The sequence below is a fragment of the Cavia porcellus genome, unplaced genomic scaffold (genome assembly GCF_034190915.1).
Source record: "Cavia porcellus strain 051 isolate PalLab524CR breed Dunkin Hartley unplaced genomic scaffold, mCavPor4.1 scaffold_8, whole genome shotgun sequence".
In the NCBI taxonomy this organism is placed as follows: Eukaryota; Metazoa; Chordata; class Mammalia; order Rodentia; family Caviidae; genus Cavia; species Cavia porcellus.
In genome coordinates, this window is record NW_026947491.1 from 71,839,190 (window position 1) to 71,855,328 (window position 16,139).

Below are 16,139 nucleotides of genomic sequence, written 5' to 3' on the forward strand. Positions count from 1 at the left end.
TCTGCAGGGTGGGGAAACCGTCCTCTAAGCGCTCTTCTCTGTCCTTAGCTGTGGTGTGCCAGAAGGGCATGCTCTATCACCACTGCTCCTCCTTTTGCCGCCGCTCCTGCGCTTCTCTCTCGGCCCCAGAGCAGTGCAACGATGACTGTGCCGAAGGCTGTAACTGTCCTGAAGGCAAATTCTACGAGGAAACGCTTAACTTTTGTGTGCCAATGTAAGTCACAGCAATGGGTTGGCAGCACCTAGGATTTAATCTGTTCTTCTTACAGATTAAGTGGCTTCTTTTGGTTGTTTCCTTAATATTTCTTAATGCTTTTTCCATTTTTTCCTTTTCTTAACGGTGTGTATCTTCCCAAATAGCTATAAAAAATGAAAGAATATAATGAGCAGTGATATGTGTTCCTGCTTGCTGTTACCACATCGAAGTCAACGAAAAACCTTACGTTTCAGTGTCATGTGGCAGGTTTAGTAACATGATTTAATGTCTGTTAGCACTAGAGAAATTTCTCCATTCTCATCGAGATAGACATTTGCTTATACAGGAAAAGGACAGAAGCATGTATCAGTTGTGTTTCTCTGGAAATGCATTCTGTGACTGTTCTTGTGAATAGCATTGCGAATTGCCTTCAAAACTCCACGAGACTTAGCATCTAAACAATTTGTGCCATTCCTAGAACAGCACTGACTGTAGCCTCATAGAATAATGACAACTCAAGGGTGTGCCTGACAGTGAATGATACAGATGATACAGCCTGATTACATGTGACTTTTGAAAAAAAATTATATCCTACTTAATTTACTTATTCTTATTTTTCCTTACAGATATCACTGCCGTTGTCATTATAGGGGCAGCGTTTATCAGCCTGGGGAACTCATCCCAACACCCTTGGGTTTATGGTAGGTTTCAGTGAAGGAGCGTGTCTCTGACAAATGACATGTAATATAATATAATTCTAATATAATTTCCTAAATAAAGCCTGAAGTTCAAATATAAGTTCTGTAAAAATATGTTACAAATTTTAATTATTGTAGTTATATACATGTATATATATATACTATATATATACATGGAATAAAACATATGTGCATGTATGTATTATATTTCAATATCTGTATCTTGTACCTACATCTTGTACTACTAACTGGAGAAAAGGATTCTGTATTTAAGAGTGACACAATGAAACAAAAGCCCTTTAATTCGTTTTGGCTCTTGGATAGAAATTAGGAATGAGGTACGTGTTTAAACATTGTATGTTACTGGGTGTTCATTGTTTCATGGTTCACCTACAGGCACGAAAAATCCCAGTTCCAAAATAGATTCGAAAAATGTCACATACAAGGGTAAATGTATCTTTTCCCCAGAGACATCCAAGCTAATACAATACTATTCATAAGGTAAACTCTTTCCAGTTGTAACCTGCCTGTTAGAAATGCACTTGCATTCGTGTGGCAGGACACATTATCTACAGTCAACTTCTAACCCTGCTCCTTTAGTGGCATCATAGATGCCATCATAGTGGCATCATATCCGTTGGATAATAATAGAATGCAGATAATAATAACAACAATGATATCATTATTACTCTGCACCTTCTATTGTCCTGACACCCTTCTCAGTGTTTTGTATTTGTTGTGAAAACAGTCATCACTATGACTCTGAGAGATAGGTACTGTTGCTCCATTCAAATTTTACATGAGAAAAAATGAGGCACAGGTGGCCAAGCAACTTGAAAATAAAACTAGGATTTCATCCCAGGCATTCTGGCTCTGCACTGCTTGCTTATCTGTAGACCTTGCTCAGCAGCTTATTTTGTATTCACAGCAAAGTATCATTCATACTCTGCCTTTGTCACTGTCTCCATCTTTTGCACCTCCATAGTCTCCCAAGCTGGAAGTTGAGACTAATTTTTAATATCCTTTTCCTGCTCACTACATCTAACCAACAAATCTGCGGCAACTTGGTGTTTTCTTTGATGTTACTTTCTAAATGCAGTTGAATTCCATTTCCTCCTTCCCATCTTATTGCTTTAGCAATGCCTCTCATTTTTTCTTTCATGCACTTTTCTGAATTGTTGTACTTTGTTTTTAGTTGCTGTGTATTTTATGCTGAGCACTTTGTAGAAAAAGGAATTTACTTAATTTAATTTTGGAGATCCAAGAGCATGATGCTCAGAGATAGGAGGAGGGCTAGAGGGAAAAGGAGGCGAAGAGAGAAACGATAGGGGGAGACAGACAGACATACAGACATGTAAGATAGGAACAAGAGAGCAAATCAAAGGAAGCCAAACTTACTTATAGCAACCCACATTTGTAATAACCATCCAAATCCTGAGAGAGTAAGAAGACGTTCCTGGTGATAAGGAATTAATCTCTTCTGAGGCTGGTTCCTCTTTGACTTTAGCATGCCATATTAGAGACCAAGCTTCAAATGAGATTTAGGGGGACAACCCATATTTAAACCATGACATATATGGTGCTCAGTCCTCTACTTTTGCCCTCCTTTTTTTCTGACAATTTTTATATTGCTCTTAAATTTGATATAATTGAATTTATTTATGTAAACTTATCAAATACAAAATCCATCTGTTCATGTGAAGAATAAAAATTCAATTAGAATAGTGATGTCATTTGTATTCCTTTCAATAAACCTGTGTCCTAAAGGGGTATGTATGATCCAGAGAATCAGGATAATGGTATATGATCTGAGACTGGTCTGCTTCAGTTTCTCTATAGTGTAAGTCCCACCTCTGAATGTCATTCTACTGTTAAATGATGCATATGTAGATTTTTCATGTCCTGTGGCTCTTAAATGTAGAACACTAGATCTGTTCCAAAGATAAAGGGAAACTGTTGGAATTATGGAAAACTGGTGTATTGTTCCCTATTGTGTTGTCTTCTCAAAGGATTTTCAAAGTTAATCTGCCTGTGGGTTGTTTTTAATTTCTACTTTAACTTTAGCACCTAGATTGCAAGGAAAGTTTTGACTGTACTCTCTCTTCAGCACAGCTGCCAGGATAATTTTTCTAAAATTCAAACCAATCACAGCATTTCTCTGTTTAAGGTCTTCAGTGGCTCATTTCCGCAATAAAATCCTGGCACCTCAGTGGACTTGCATCTACCTCATCTGGGATTCCCTTCTCCTTGTAGACTGTTTTACACAGAGCACTGTTTTAGTCTTTCATGGTTTGTTTCCACTGAATGTCAGAACCTTCCTACCGTTCCTGTGTTATAACCTCCGTGCTCTCTTCTAAACTTTACCACATTGACTTCCATGATGTCACTTGCCAACAATTTAAAGTGTTTTGTTTTAGTTCTATGTCTCCAATGTATTTCTGTGTCATAGATTTCACTGCAAAAATGATAAGCTGTACATCTTCTCATGCTAGCAGATAAACACTTTGGTCAAGACTATTAATTTTAATTTTTGTCTTTCTATTCCAGACCTCTCACCAGGGCACATATGTGTAGGTGTTATGCAAAAATAGGTTAAAATAGCTTTCTTTAAGTTGGGCTTATAGCAATAATTTCTTTGTAAAAAAATTTTGTGAGGAAAATGGTAACATTTGTATAAATACTCAAATTTTTGCATTATATTGCTGTTGAAATACAGAAAAAAATGATAAGGTCTGGGATCATGAATTCTTTCTTTTATTTCCAGCCAGTGTTCAAATGGAACTGTGAAATGTGATGAATTAGCAACGCCCTCTCCTGGTGAGTTGCAGTTCAGTTATTCCTTAGAAGAATGCAGCGCTGAGAAATTTCTGGCAGCAATGATCTATCCATCACAGACCTTTCTGCCTCTGTGTGTGTGCGTGCGTGCGTGCGTGCGTGTGTGTGTGCGTGCGTGCGTGTGTGTGTGTGTGTGTGTGTGTGTGTGTGTGTGTGTGTGTGTATGTGACCTTGGGGATGCTTCTCTAGTGCTCCAGCACTTCCTAACGTTGCAGATTAAGAATTAGAGCGCTCGTGGATCAGTTCGCGCGAGCATGTATGGCTGCCTGAGGACGGAGCTGATTGGCTCAGGGATTTTGCTTTCCCCACTACCAGTCAGGCGGCCCCAGGGCTTTCAGAACATGATTTAGACACCTCTTGTAACCGATCTGTGGATTAAAAGCTGACAAAATATTTTAGATTGGGGAACCCTCAGATTTTAATATGTGTGCAATCTCCTGGGATCTTGTAAACATGAAGACTGTTGATTCTGATTCAGTAGATCTGGGGCGATGCCTAAGATTCTGCATTTCCATAGATGGCCAAGATGGTATCAGTGTTGCTGGTCCTTCAGGACTAGTAGCAATAAACTAAAAACGGTGTGTGGAGAGACTTCTACTGCCATCTCTTCTTAGAAGTCCTTTGACACCTGAATATTTTTCCTAGACCTTCTGTATGAGGGGGATACTGTATATTATTTATTTTATCATTTTAAGAGTCTCTAAATCTCAGTGACTTTGGAGAAGTTCTGAGCACATAATAACATCTTTATTCTCTTTATTGGACAGGGAGAGGTAGGGTGGTAAGAGAAATTGTGATCTATTGTTTTGTTATTTGTTTAAAGACCAGATATATTATCATGATAAACTAGCTTTTATATGTGTTAGATTTATTTTCTGAAGATTTGGGGTAGTGTAGAGCATCTTAACAGGCTGCGTTCATGGATCACACCTGTATTCAGTAGCTATGGATCATCTCTGCTCTGCTCCATTTGCTTCGGGTTGGCCAACTTTCCCACCTGAAATCCTCAAGCCGTGCTTCCTTTGTCCTTGTGTCAGGGGTCTTGCAAGTGTGCTCTATCCACCTGTCCTGCATGTGCTACATTCACTTTTGCACTTCTACAGTATGGTGAGGGCTAGTGAAAACACTGACTCACAGGGAGGACCTAGAAGTATCTTATTCATTGTGGTTGTATGTTCTGCATTTGCAGCCCTCAAAACCTTATAGCATGTGTTTGTTTTTTGACTTCAGAAAATTATATACTAGTTATTGCCTTATGAAAGGCAGCTGATGTTTTCACATTCAAGTTTTCTGGAAACTTTGCTGATTAAATGGTGTATGGTTGGGTCATGTTTGTATGCTCACAATTAAAAGTTATGGAATAAGAGTAACATCTAATCATGACTGGTGAAATAGTCTATGCTGAATTTGTTTTTAAAATTTTATTTCAAGAAAAAAACAAAAAGGGTAGAAATAGTACATCATTTCAACAATAAACAGTAAGAAATCACTGATAAATTACATATTGTCCTATTAGAAATAGTTGTTCAAGTTACAAAAGTAAAGCATATAAAGTGGACATTCAAACAGCGAGACTGCAAACAGTTCTGTTCAACTATCCAACAAAAACTTAGCAATATGGTTATCAATCCTACACTGAATTTTGTTTTGATGACAAATGCATGTCCATATGAATATTTGTGTAGGGAACAAACATGATATTTTAAAGGCATTTCATCTGTTACTTATCTTTGTAGTTCACGTCTGCCCCGAAGGAAAGCAGTATTTTGACTGTAGGTTTCCTGACCCTGAACTACCAGCTGGGGGTGTAAATTGTGAAACTACGTGTGCAAACCTGGCTATGAACTTCACCTGTGCCCCGTCCTCACCCTGTATAAGTGGCTGTGTCTGTGCTCCAGGGTAAGTCTCCCTTTCTTGATAGCACAGACCATTCAGGACTTTACAGATAGCAGAAGTACATTTAAAATATTATTTACAGAAAATTGTTGTGGCTAACTTCAGGTTGGGAGTTGAAAGACTTGTGATTCTTTTGACACACTCATGTAACATGCACATTGCTGTGAAAATAATATGCTGAATTGAGGAGAGAGCTGATTTCAGGAAAAAATTGAAGTTTCTCCCCAGATTCCGTTGTAATTTTGAAAAAGTGATACAATTTGTCCAAATTCAAAACACTCTGGAAGTGTGTACCTTTTGAGTATTCTGTTGTTTCAGTTACTCTGTCTGTGGTACTAACTGCATTGTATTATAGAAGTCACAGAAAGCAGTGAATTGAAGTTCCATAGTAGAAGGGCTAAGAGTGGGAGTTCTGGCTTCAGATATGCCAGTGATCTGCCACTGTTCAGCGGTTTTTCTGCAATTTAAAAAAAAAAAATCTCACATAGGCAATGTGAGTAGTATTTGGGGGCTGTGCTCAATAAATACAATTCTCTATTTTATGACAGTCTATCGACTCTTCATAACTTTTCTTTAGTTGCAGACATACTAGTTAGTGAAAGCCAAATACAGAATCTGGTGGCTGTTAACTTCCTGCAAGCACCCACATAATCTGGCCTCCCAGGCTCCGGTTCATCTGGAAATGAACAGAATCAGTGCACAGCAAGAGGGCTGTCCCAGGCAAACAGGTTACCCATTCTTCCTCGGTGAACACAAAGAGATTCCTGGGATCAGCTCATATAAACCGTGAGCAAAGAAGAGAGCCGTCTTGTGGTTTGTTTCCCAGGAGAGTCACATTTATCTAAATGGCCCCTTCTGGAATAGGTGGTAGAGACAAGTAACTCTGGCCTGGTACTAATCTCTTTGAAAGGAAAGGTAGAAAGGGCAGAAAAAAAGCCACACAAGAACAAATGCCTGGAAAATAAAGACAGGTAGATATCAGAATGAGGAGTAAATGAGCAAGGAAGACATTTTAGTATCAAGAATGGGACACTAAAACCTATACTATAGTAAAATAACTCAATTCTAAAATATTGCTTGATTTAATTCTGACTTTAAGGGATATATGCCTGATTAAAGCCATATTCTAATTTTGTTTTGTATAATGAGCTTGGTGCTATTATTTTTTAAACAATCTATTTACTGAAATGTTTGACTTTTAGACAATCATTGCTTATTTATTTATTAGCTAAATATCACTAGAAAAAGAAATTTTTCTTCCTCCATCTCTGATTATATTGAAATATAGTTAGAGTTGACATAGTCTCTGATTGATACAGAAATAACTTTTGTTTCTAGGATGTCGTATTACAAAATTGTTTATGGTAATGTGATTTAGTTTGCCTTCCATGTGACCTTATCTGGCTCACTTTGGGACAATAGCCTAGTATCCCTTGTTTTCCTGGGGCTCCTGAAAATGCCAGCCATTCACTGACTATAAAAGGACCACATAACTCTGTGGACTGAAGAAATGGAAAGTACTCTAGTGGAAAGTCAGATAAAAATGACTTTAAATAAGGACTTTAGTCCTTCCATTAGCTACAGAACCTCAGGGCACATTGCTTGTTCACTTGGAATATCAAGAGCCCATTTTTTAAACAGGCATAATGATATTTACTTCATGGATGGCTGAGCATATGCAGTGTATCAGTGAGATGGTAGATGCTCAGTGAATACTTAGTACAAACATGTTTTAGTTTCTTTTTGCTGGGACAAAATGCCTAACACTCACAACTTAAAGGAGGAGTTGTTTCTCTTTGCTTGTAGTTTTCAAAGGTTTCAGTCCATAGCCAGCTAGTTGATGGGCAGATGGGCATGCAGGAAGGACCTGGTAGAGGACAGCTGTTCATTTCATAGTAGCCAGAAGGTAAAGAGGGAAGGGAAGAATGAGGGGGGGGAGATGTCCCCTTCTGGTTGTGCCTCCAGTGACTTGTCCCTACTGACTGGCTCCCTTGTGACAGGGTACTCACTGTGAGCTCCACTGATGAGTATAGCACCCCAACACCCAATCACCTCTCAAAGCTTGACTTCTCATCCGAGGAGCCTTTTGGGGGACACTCTGGATTTAAACTATAACTAACCTACTAAGAGCAATTAATATAGAGTGCTTCCTAGCTCTCCTCTTCCAATTTTTGATTAGTTGTGAAAAACTTGGAAGTCAGCATAACCAATTAAAACCACTACTGTGGTTAGATATATAAGGATTTATGGTTCATTAAGAGGAGGCAACCAAAGTTATGGTTGGAGCACTCTGCTAAGCTGTGGGGTTGGTACTAAGATTCATATGTATTAGTAGTCAAAATGGTTATTGGTATCTTTATTACTCCTATATGACATTAAATCCAGTACTTAGTACATTAGGCTGCAACCTTTAATAAAAGTTTTAACAAAAATTACTAAGAAGTACAAGGAACATGTGACAGAGTTGGGGACACAAAAATTTGCTCTGAAGAGATTGTACTAAATTGACACTTAAAGAGAAGGGTTTCTTTGTTAACTTTGACAACTGAGTGTCTTTAATGTTGTAGACATTGAGACAGCAATAGAAAGGATGCTCATGGCATGGCCTCCTGGAATTTGAAGTCCAGTAGACAGCAAATATATCCCTAAGGAAGCATTGTCTTCTGCGAGGAGAAAGCAGAACACTAAAGGAACAGATGTGACTATTTCTATTTGAGAGAAGAGGCACAGATTCAGTTTTTATTTTTCCAGATTTTATTTTTGTTCTTTTAGGTGCTGGAGGTGAAAGCCGGGGCCTCATACAAGTTAAGCAAAAAGTACAAGCCAGCTCTAGGTTAATTTTTATAACACCAAATAATTGCCTCTTGTGGGATTTGGCTCAGTGGCATAAATGCCTGCCTGGCAAGCACAAGGTCGTGAGTTCAGTCCCCGGTACAAAAAAAAAAAAAAAAAAAAAAATTATTGCCTCTAAAGCAAAGTCATAAAAACTATACATTTATCTATTTTTGGTAGCTATGTTTTTTTATTATATTACTAATCATTTTTGTTAATTTATGAGATATTTTGGTTCAAAGAATTTAAGAATATTAAAAATATTTTATTGAGAGTATTGAAATATATATTACATATATGTATTCATTTAATCTTCATATCAAAATATTTTCATAGCATGTCAAAATTAATTCTCTGAAATTATACATTTAATTTATCTGTTAATATTTGTATTTACATTATATGTTAATATAAAATTTGTGTATTTTAACTTTTATAAGGAAAAATATCTTTGGATTTTTTCATAGGTAATTTTTAAAGAAGGAAATAACATTTCAAAGGAAATTAACATTCAAAATGATAATTTACATGATAATTTCACTTCCAAATTCTTAAGCAAAACTTTATGATTTTAATTTTGAGCACTTAGAAGCTTTAATTTTTTATTTTCTATAACTATTACCCATTTCATAATTTACTATTTTATCAAAAATTATTAGATTCTATGGGCTCTTTTTTAGTAACAAATAGTGAAGACAGGGAATTAGTTATTCTAAATACTACTCTTTAAGTATTTTCTTCAGAAGGACTTGATTTATTGGAAATTTAGGGTTTTATCTAAGATTAAAATTTGAAGTATATCCTGTTTCAAAGTAAAATGTTTCAAAAAGGGCTGAGTTGTAGCTCTGTCTTGAGAGCTTTGGGTTCAGTCTACAATATCACACACACACACACACACACACACACACACACGAATATAACCATTTTACATTTATTTCATAGTGTGATATATAAGGTATTGTGTTAAAAAAGGGGATAGAGACCATAGTCAACACTCCAAAGGTCATACTTGTAGTAAATAAAGAAGACAACCTTGACTATGACAAGATTATTTATTTATTAAAAACTGAAGTTACCAATTTATACTAATTACACTTTGCTTCTTCATTTGGAAGGATGGCGGAGCACAAAGGGAAGTGTTATGTTCCTGAAAGCTGTCCATGTATCTGGAAAGACTGGGAATATCTCTCAGGAGAAGTGATTGCCACACCGTGTTATACCTGGTAATGAGTTCTATTTCTCCCACAAAATTTCCCTAAAGAATTGTACTGCTGTCAGTTATTTGTTAAGTTTACTTAGCTTGACTGACCAACAGTAAGAAAATCAAACTTAAGTAAATAAGATTTTAAGGACAGTTAGGAGTTGGTGGAGAACCACTTGAACAGGGAAATCATACCATTAGTTTTATGTATACTCCTTTGGCTTAGAAGTAAATTGTGAAATAGAACAACTTGGAAATGTAATTGGAAAATATATCTCAAGCTTATAAGAAAGCATTAAGTGTTCCAAAGACAAGACCATATTTAATGGAATTTTCCTTTTGAAAATAAGTGAAAAATAACATCATAAAGCAAAAGTTGAAGTATAAGTTCTTTAAAATATGGACAAAATTTTTTTTTTATTTAAAGAAAAGGAAACGAAAAAAAAATACATGGAGATAAAAATTAAAAAAAAAAAGGTTAGAAATAATACAAAATTATAGATAAACAAAAGGTAAGAAATTGCCGGTTGATAAGTTACAAGTTGTCATCTTCGAAATAGCTGTTCAGGTTGTAGAATTAAAGTATTTAGAATGACATTCAAAAAAGTGACCCTACAGACCATTCTGCTCTATGATCGAACAAAAGCTCCGTAATATGATTATCAGTCCTACACATTTGTTTTACATCTCAAAGAGGGTAAGATTAACCATATCAAAACAGAACAGAACATTTAAAAAAATAAAAATAAAAAACAATTTAAAAAAATACAGGTTTCAAAGCAAGTCCACTGGAGATCTTCATTATCTAACTGTCTCTAGCTTCTTACAAATAGTTGTGGACAAATTTTTTAAGCTGAAGTGCAAGTTATCAGATTGACTAAACTGCAGGAGATATTACAGTGTTCTTTTAGCTATTAAAAGACCAATGCTGAATATTCAGTCCATCTTCAACTTCCTGTGTGACCCACTCGTTCTAGGTTTGATTTTGATGTTGGATAATATATTTAAATACAGTATAAATATATGCTTAACTTTTCAGCGTAAAAGCTGTTGCCAGCATGAATTGGCAGTAGTCCTAAGGGTTATTGGTTTAGTGAATACCCTTGAATACAAACTTTCCAGATTTTTGGCCATTTGGAAAACACTAATTAGAGCCAAGTTTCTTAATAAGGTAATTATGTTCTTTTTTTAAATAGCGTTTGTCGACGAGGCATGTTCAATTGTACATATTACCCATGCCCAGCAGTGTGCACAATATATGGGGACAGGCATTATCATTCTTTCGATGGACTGGAATATGATTATATCAGTGATTGCCAGGTGTTTCTGATAAAGGTAGGTCATTGTTATCAATTTTTATTTGAATTTGCATAAGGATAATGTAAAAAACAAGTAGACTTGTCCATGATATTTCAAATTTTATATTTCATTAATAAAAATATATAAAAGTTATGGCAATTTCAGTTTTCTTAACTTTTTCTTAAATTTTATTATTTGTAAGTGGTGGCCTCCGTTTTTAGTTTTCTGTGCTTCACTCTCCTCATTTATAAAATGAATAATAATTTGTACCTAGCTCCAAAGGTGGTTCTCAGAGCTAAATTAGTAAGAATATGTATAAAATACTTACGTGGTTCTTGGTAAGTAGTCATCAGTAAGTGTCGATCATTTTATTATTGTTAATTTGGTCTGATGAATATAAATATAACATGTTAAACAATTCTTTGGATCATTTTCCTATTAGTACTGGGCTTTCGTACTGAACTACTATTCCAGTCCTTTTCTAATTTGAGACAGGGTTTCACTAAGTGATTAAGTTGTCTGGCCAGGGCTGGAAGTTATTACTGAGGTTTGTGCTTCCATATCCAGCTTGGATCATGTATCTTTTATGATTATGATAAGCAAGAAAAGTTACTCTCAATTCTAGAAATGCTACTTTTATCACATGCTTTGGTAAATTGCAGATTATCTATATCTGAAAAAACGCTTCAAGCTTTTCACACATTTAATGCACCTGGATTGCTTGTGTATCTACATTTTATTTAGACATTGCTAATCCTAGAATTAAATTTCTAAGTGAAAAATGTCATCTTTAGAAAGAAATTACTTAAGAATAAGCAAAATAGCATTTTTTTTCCCAACAAGCTAAGGAGTGATTAGTGCATTTTAGTGATTTTTTTCTGGTTACAGCTTTTATGTTATTAGAAGTGTGTTGCGTGTGTGTGTGTGTGTGATTCTGTTCTTTAAATCTATTTCAAGATAGTAGACTATTATCTTCATTTCATGTTATCTCTATTAAAATATGAGTAGAACATTTTACAGCTTTCTAAACTTAAGTAAAGCTCACACTTATAATTTAAGCCACTAAAGCCTGTGGTAATTACCTTCTCTGTGAATGATGTTATGTTTCTTACAGACAAATACTTGGGAAAGGATTTGGTAGTTATGTGATTATAGAGGATGGCAAGTGGCTTCCTATGGCTTTTGCCTGTATTTGTGTGCTGTTTTGATATTTTCTGGAGCATAAAGAAGACAAACAATGAATGTATATTTATGAGAGTATTATTTCCTTTTTTTCTCCAAACAACTTTATTATTGCAGACATTTTTGCGTTGGAGTCTTTTCATCACCCAAAGTTTCAATTGTATATTTGAAAACTTGAAAAATCACTTAACAATTTAGGGACTTTGAACACATAGATTAATAGATTTCATTTAGTTGAAGACCTGTTAATTTAGCAAGAGTAAGACATGAAGAGTCTTAAAAGTCTAAATAAAAATCCTAGAACTGTATGTGCCTTTTTCTCTGGCAAAGCAAAAATGATTTTTTTCCAGAGAAATGTTGTTTACAAACAGTAGACTTCAAAACTAAACTTTTACTGAATTTGGCAACTTGAAGAAAAAAAAATGTATTGTTGATCAACTCATACAACATGAGAAACCCCAAATCACATTATTTGGTTATTAAACATGACTAATACATACCAAAGACAAATTAGTGATTGACCAACAGAACATAATTTTCATCATTTTGAAAAATGAGCATTTCTCAGTGCTTGAATTTTTTTCTGCCTCATTATTTTTTCTTTGGTAGCCACTTTGTTTTCATTTAAGCCATCTGCCAAGCGTTCCTGGGACAGGGTCACCCTTCTCTGGAAGAGTCAGTGTTTCCTCTGAGAAGATAGGACTGCTGCCAGCACGGTTCATTTCCTTGCTGCTGTTTTAGTGTTGGGAGTTCCCTTCACAAACAGCAGATTTAATTTTTTCTTCCTTGTTGGCGTGCTTTCTTTCCTTTGTGCTGATTAAACACTCCAGGTTTTATCTCTGTAACACATTTCCATCTGATGGAAGTTACCTTTCATTTCTTTGGGCCCCAAAGAGGATTTAGAAATGTAATTCGTAAATAGTTCCCTTTTATTTTCCAATTGGGCTTTAAAAATTAATACTTGGTCAATTTTATTTTACAAGCATAATGTCTCTAGACATTATGAGTTGAAGAGATGTTGATGTACTTTTCTTCTTACCTTAGGGTTGTGTTTTTTTTTTTCAATTAAGCAGTTTTAGGTAGAGAACTTATAACTGTTAAATGTATACTTGTAGAGCTTCAAAAATTCAGGTCCTCTGGTATTTTATTTATTTTATCGGTTGTCTGGTTTTTTCATATAAATTGCACACAGTACCCAGCACTTATTTTTTCAGTAATGGAGACTGAACCTAGGGCCTTAGCACTGAGTTATGTCCTCACACCTTTTAAAATATTTTACTGTGTTACAGTCCCTCTGTTTTCCAGGATGGGCTCAATCTTGTGGTCCTCCTGTCTCAGTCTCCTAGAGTTCTGGGATTGCAGTTGTGTGCCACCATGCTTGGATTGAGTCCACTGATTTCTAAGTGTTTTGATGCAAATTTAAGTAAAAGATTATCACTACATTTCCAGAGGTAAGAAATGGTTTAAGAGGAAAAAGATGGAGAAAAATAACTCTAACATCTTGACATATACTGTAAATTCAATGTAAGAAGACACTGAATATCTTATCTTTAGAAAATACAGGAAATATTTCATTTTCCAGTTTCTATCTTACTTGCATAAATCTACGATGAGCCCAAACATTGCTAGGGTTCTTCCCATAACTTGTTCTAGACTTTTTTTTTATTTTTTTACAATATTTTTTCAAGTGATATTCCAAATATTCCCTGCTCTCCCTAAACCTTTAAAACTCTTTTAAGTTTCATCTCTTTCAATTTTCTATACCTTGTATATTTTTTCCATGTTAATATTTCTTGTATGCTTTTCACCTGCCAAGCCCTGAACTAAGAAATGGAGCTACAGTGATGAGCAGATGTAGATGTGGGCCTTGCTTCATTTGATCTTAGGTCAGTGGGGAACAGCTATTTTATTTAATCACAAAATTGAAATCACAGTTGTAAAAGTCAACAACTGCTTAAGTGAAAACTTAAATTAAACCTTTTTAATTTTCATCTTTTTTTTTCTTGAAGTCACTTGCTTTATTTTCTTTGATGTAATTCTACTGGTTCCCATCCTTTGTCTCAGATCAACCTTGCCCCTCCTGGGACTTTGTCCTCTAAATGTCTTCAAACACTGGACCTTGTAGCTTCCACGTTTCCATGTCTGATTCCTGCATAAAACTCTCAGCTGCCTGCACTTGCATAATTCTTGGAAGACACAGATCCTGTTTTGCTTGTCTATTTCTCAGTAGGCTACCATATGGCCAGGGACGCTGTGTAGATTAGTTACTCTGGAAAGGAGTTGGGGCTATGACAGGCACTGGGAGTGACATGTGGAGTGCAATAATATATCCCCCTGAGAGGTGCCAACGTGTCAAGTTTTGTAACCACTTGAAGGAAAATTCTTTATCAAAACTGTCAGTCTAAAGAGAATAAAGATTTTTGAGGAACACATGCAACACACTGATATTGACCTTTTTCTTCTAGCTTTGTAATCGTTACTTATTATGTTGCCTAGCAACTCCGTGGCATTATTTCCAAACCCAATATTAAGTTGAAATAGATTAGAAATGGAAATTGTCAAAATCCAATTCTTAAGGATTTCTATTGTTTCAGATTTCTGGCAGCAATAACATAAGACAGACCATGTAATATAGACTACTTCTTGAGATTTCTGATTTAATAAAAAGAATAAAACTAACATTGAGGCACTTTAATTAACAATGACAGAAATGTAGGACCAATAGAGAGCCTTGCAGCTAGCTTTTCTCATCCCTTAGTCTAAATAACTCTTCTCAGGAGGAAAAGCAAAAGAAAACCCTGAATTATATATTTTTCCTTTGAAAATCAGTCACAAAAGCATGAAAATGGAGCATTATTTTTTGAGTAGTACAATGCCATAATCATCTTAATGACCCTTATTATTCTGCTTTTCAAAGTTTAGGCAGTGCTTTGCAAAAGGATTGTTTAAGAAGAAGGAAAAGCTCTTAGCATTTATCAGGAAAGGAAATGGGTTACAGAGAGACACATTAATTACTCCATCAAAAGCGTTCACTGGAAACATGTACCCTAGGCATTGGGCTTCAGTAATTACTAGTAATTCAGGAAGAATTTGGCTGAATGAGAAATATGTTGATTTATTGTTCATATTACCAGTGATGTGAAAAACTACATGTGGAAAATTTACTTGAAAACCTATATGATTTCCAGACTTTTAATGACATTTTTTTTTGCTATGAGAATAAGTATTGACTCATTTATCTCAAGATGAAGCTTCAGCAAACATGTGTGGGCCTTTGAAAACTGGCTATGGAGTCCAAAGAGAAATATCACATTTGATTTTTTCCTTTGGTGGAATCCTTACCTTCCACCAATCAGTGAAATGGCTCTTAGAGCAGTTTTGGGGAAAAAGGGTAACATTGGAAATTCAGCAAGCATCAAGGGCTTTTTTTCCCCCTACAACAATCATATAGGTAGGGGAGGCAATAGATCTATTAAGTTGATTTAATCATTCCAAGTTGTATATGTATATCATAAACTTTTACTCCATAAATAGAGACAATTATCATTTGTCAACTAAAAATAAAAAATAGAGATACGAGCATTATTTTATAATATTTCTGGTGTCTGCAGAACCTGGTAAGCCTGTGAATAAAGTTGGGATGCAAAAATAGAAATCCGAATTCTGAAGAGTATGTTCTAATGATAGATGGGGAGTGGTCAAAAGAAAATGGTCTAAATAGGGCTTAAAATATACTGTATGAGGCTGAATAATGTTCTTTGAAATTCAGGATTTCCTAGAGCCTAAAGTTGACTTTCTCCTCAATTTTTAGCCCTTTCCTATTATAAAAAGAAAATAAAGCAAAACAGGATAGGGTTTGGAATTCTGTCTTTGCACCTATGTAGTTAAATGGCCTTGAACAGTCAATTAAGCCAGCTCAGTCTCAGTTTGCTGATCTGAAAAACAGAGATAGTATCAAATTCTAAATGTTTTAGGAATTAAACATAATAGTTGTAAAATT

At 35.4% G+C, this 16,139-nt stretch overlaps 1 protein-coding gene across 1 annotated transcript in view; it reads left to right on the top strand.

Annotated features, from left to right (window-relative positions):
• Otogl (otogelin like) overlaps positions 1 to 16,139 on the top strand; it is a 156,748-nt gene that overhangs the window by 67,858 nt on the left and 72,751 nt on the right. The window contains exons 22-27 of the mRNA XM_063255199.1: positions 49 to 214; positions 823 to 897; positions 3,659 to 3,711; positions 5,466 to 5,628; positions 9,573 to 9,680; positions 10,855 to 10,993. Of these exons, the coding sequence (XP_063111269.1) occupies positions 49 to 214; positions 823 to 897; positions 3,659 to 3,711; positions 5,466 to 5,628; positions 9,573 to 9,680; positions 10,855 to 10,993 (704 nt within the window). The remainder of the gene's footprint in view (positions 1 to 48; positions 215 to 822; positions 898 to 3,658; positions 3,712 to 5,465; positions 5,629 to 9,572; positions 9,681 to 10,854; positions 10,994 to 16,139) is intronic.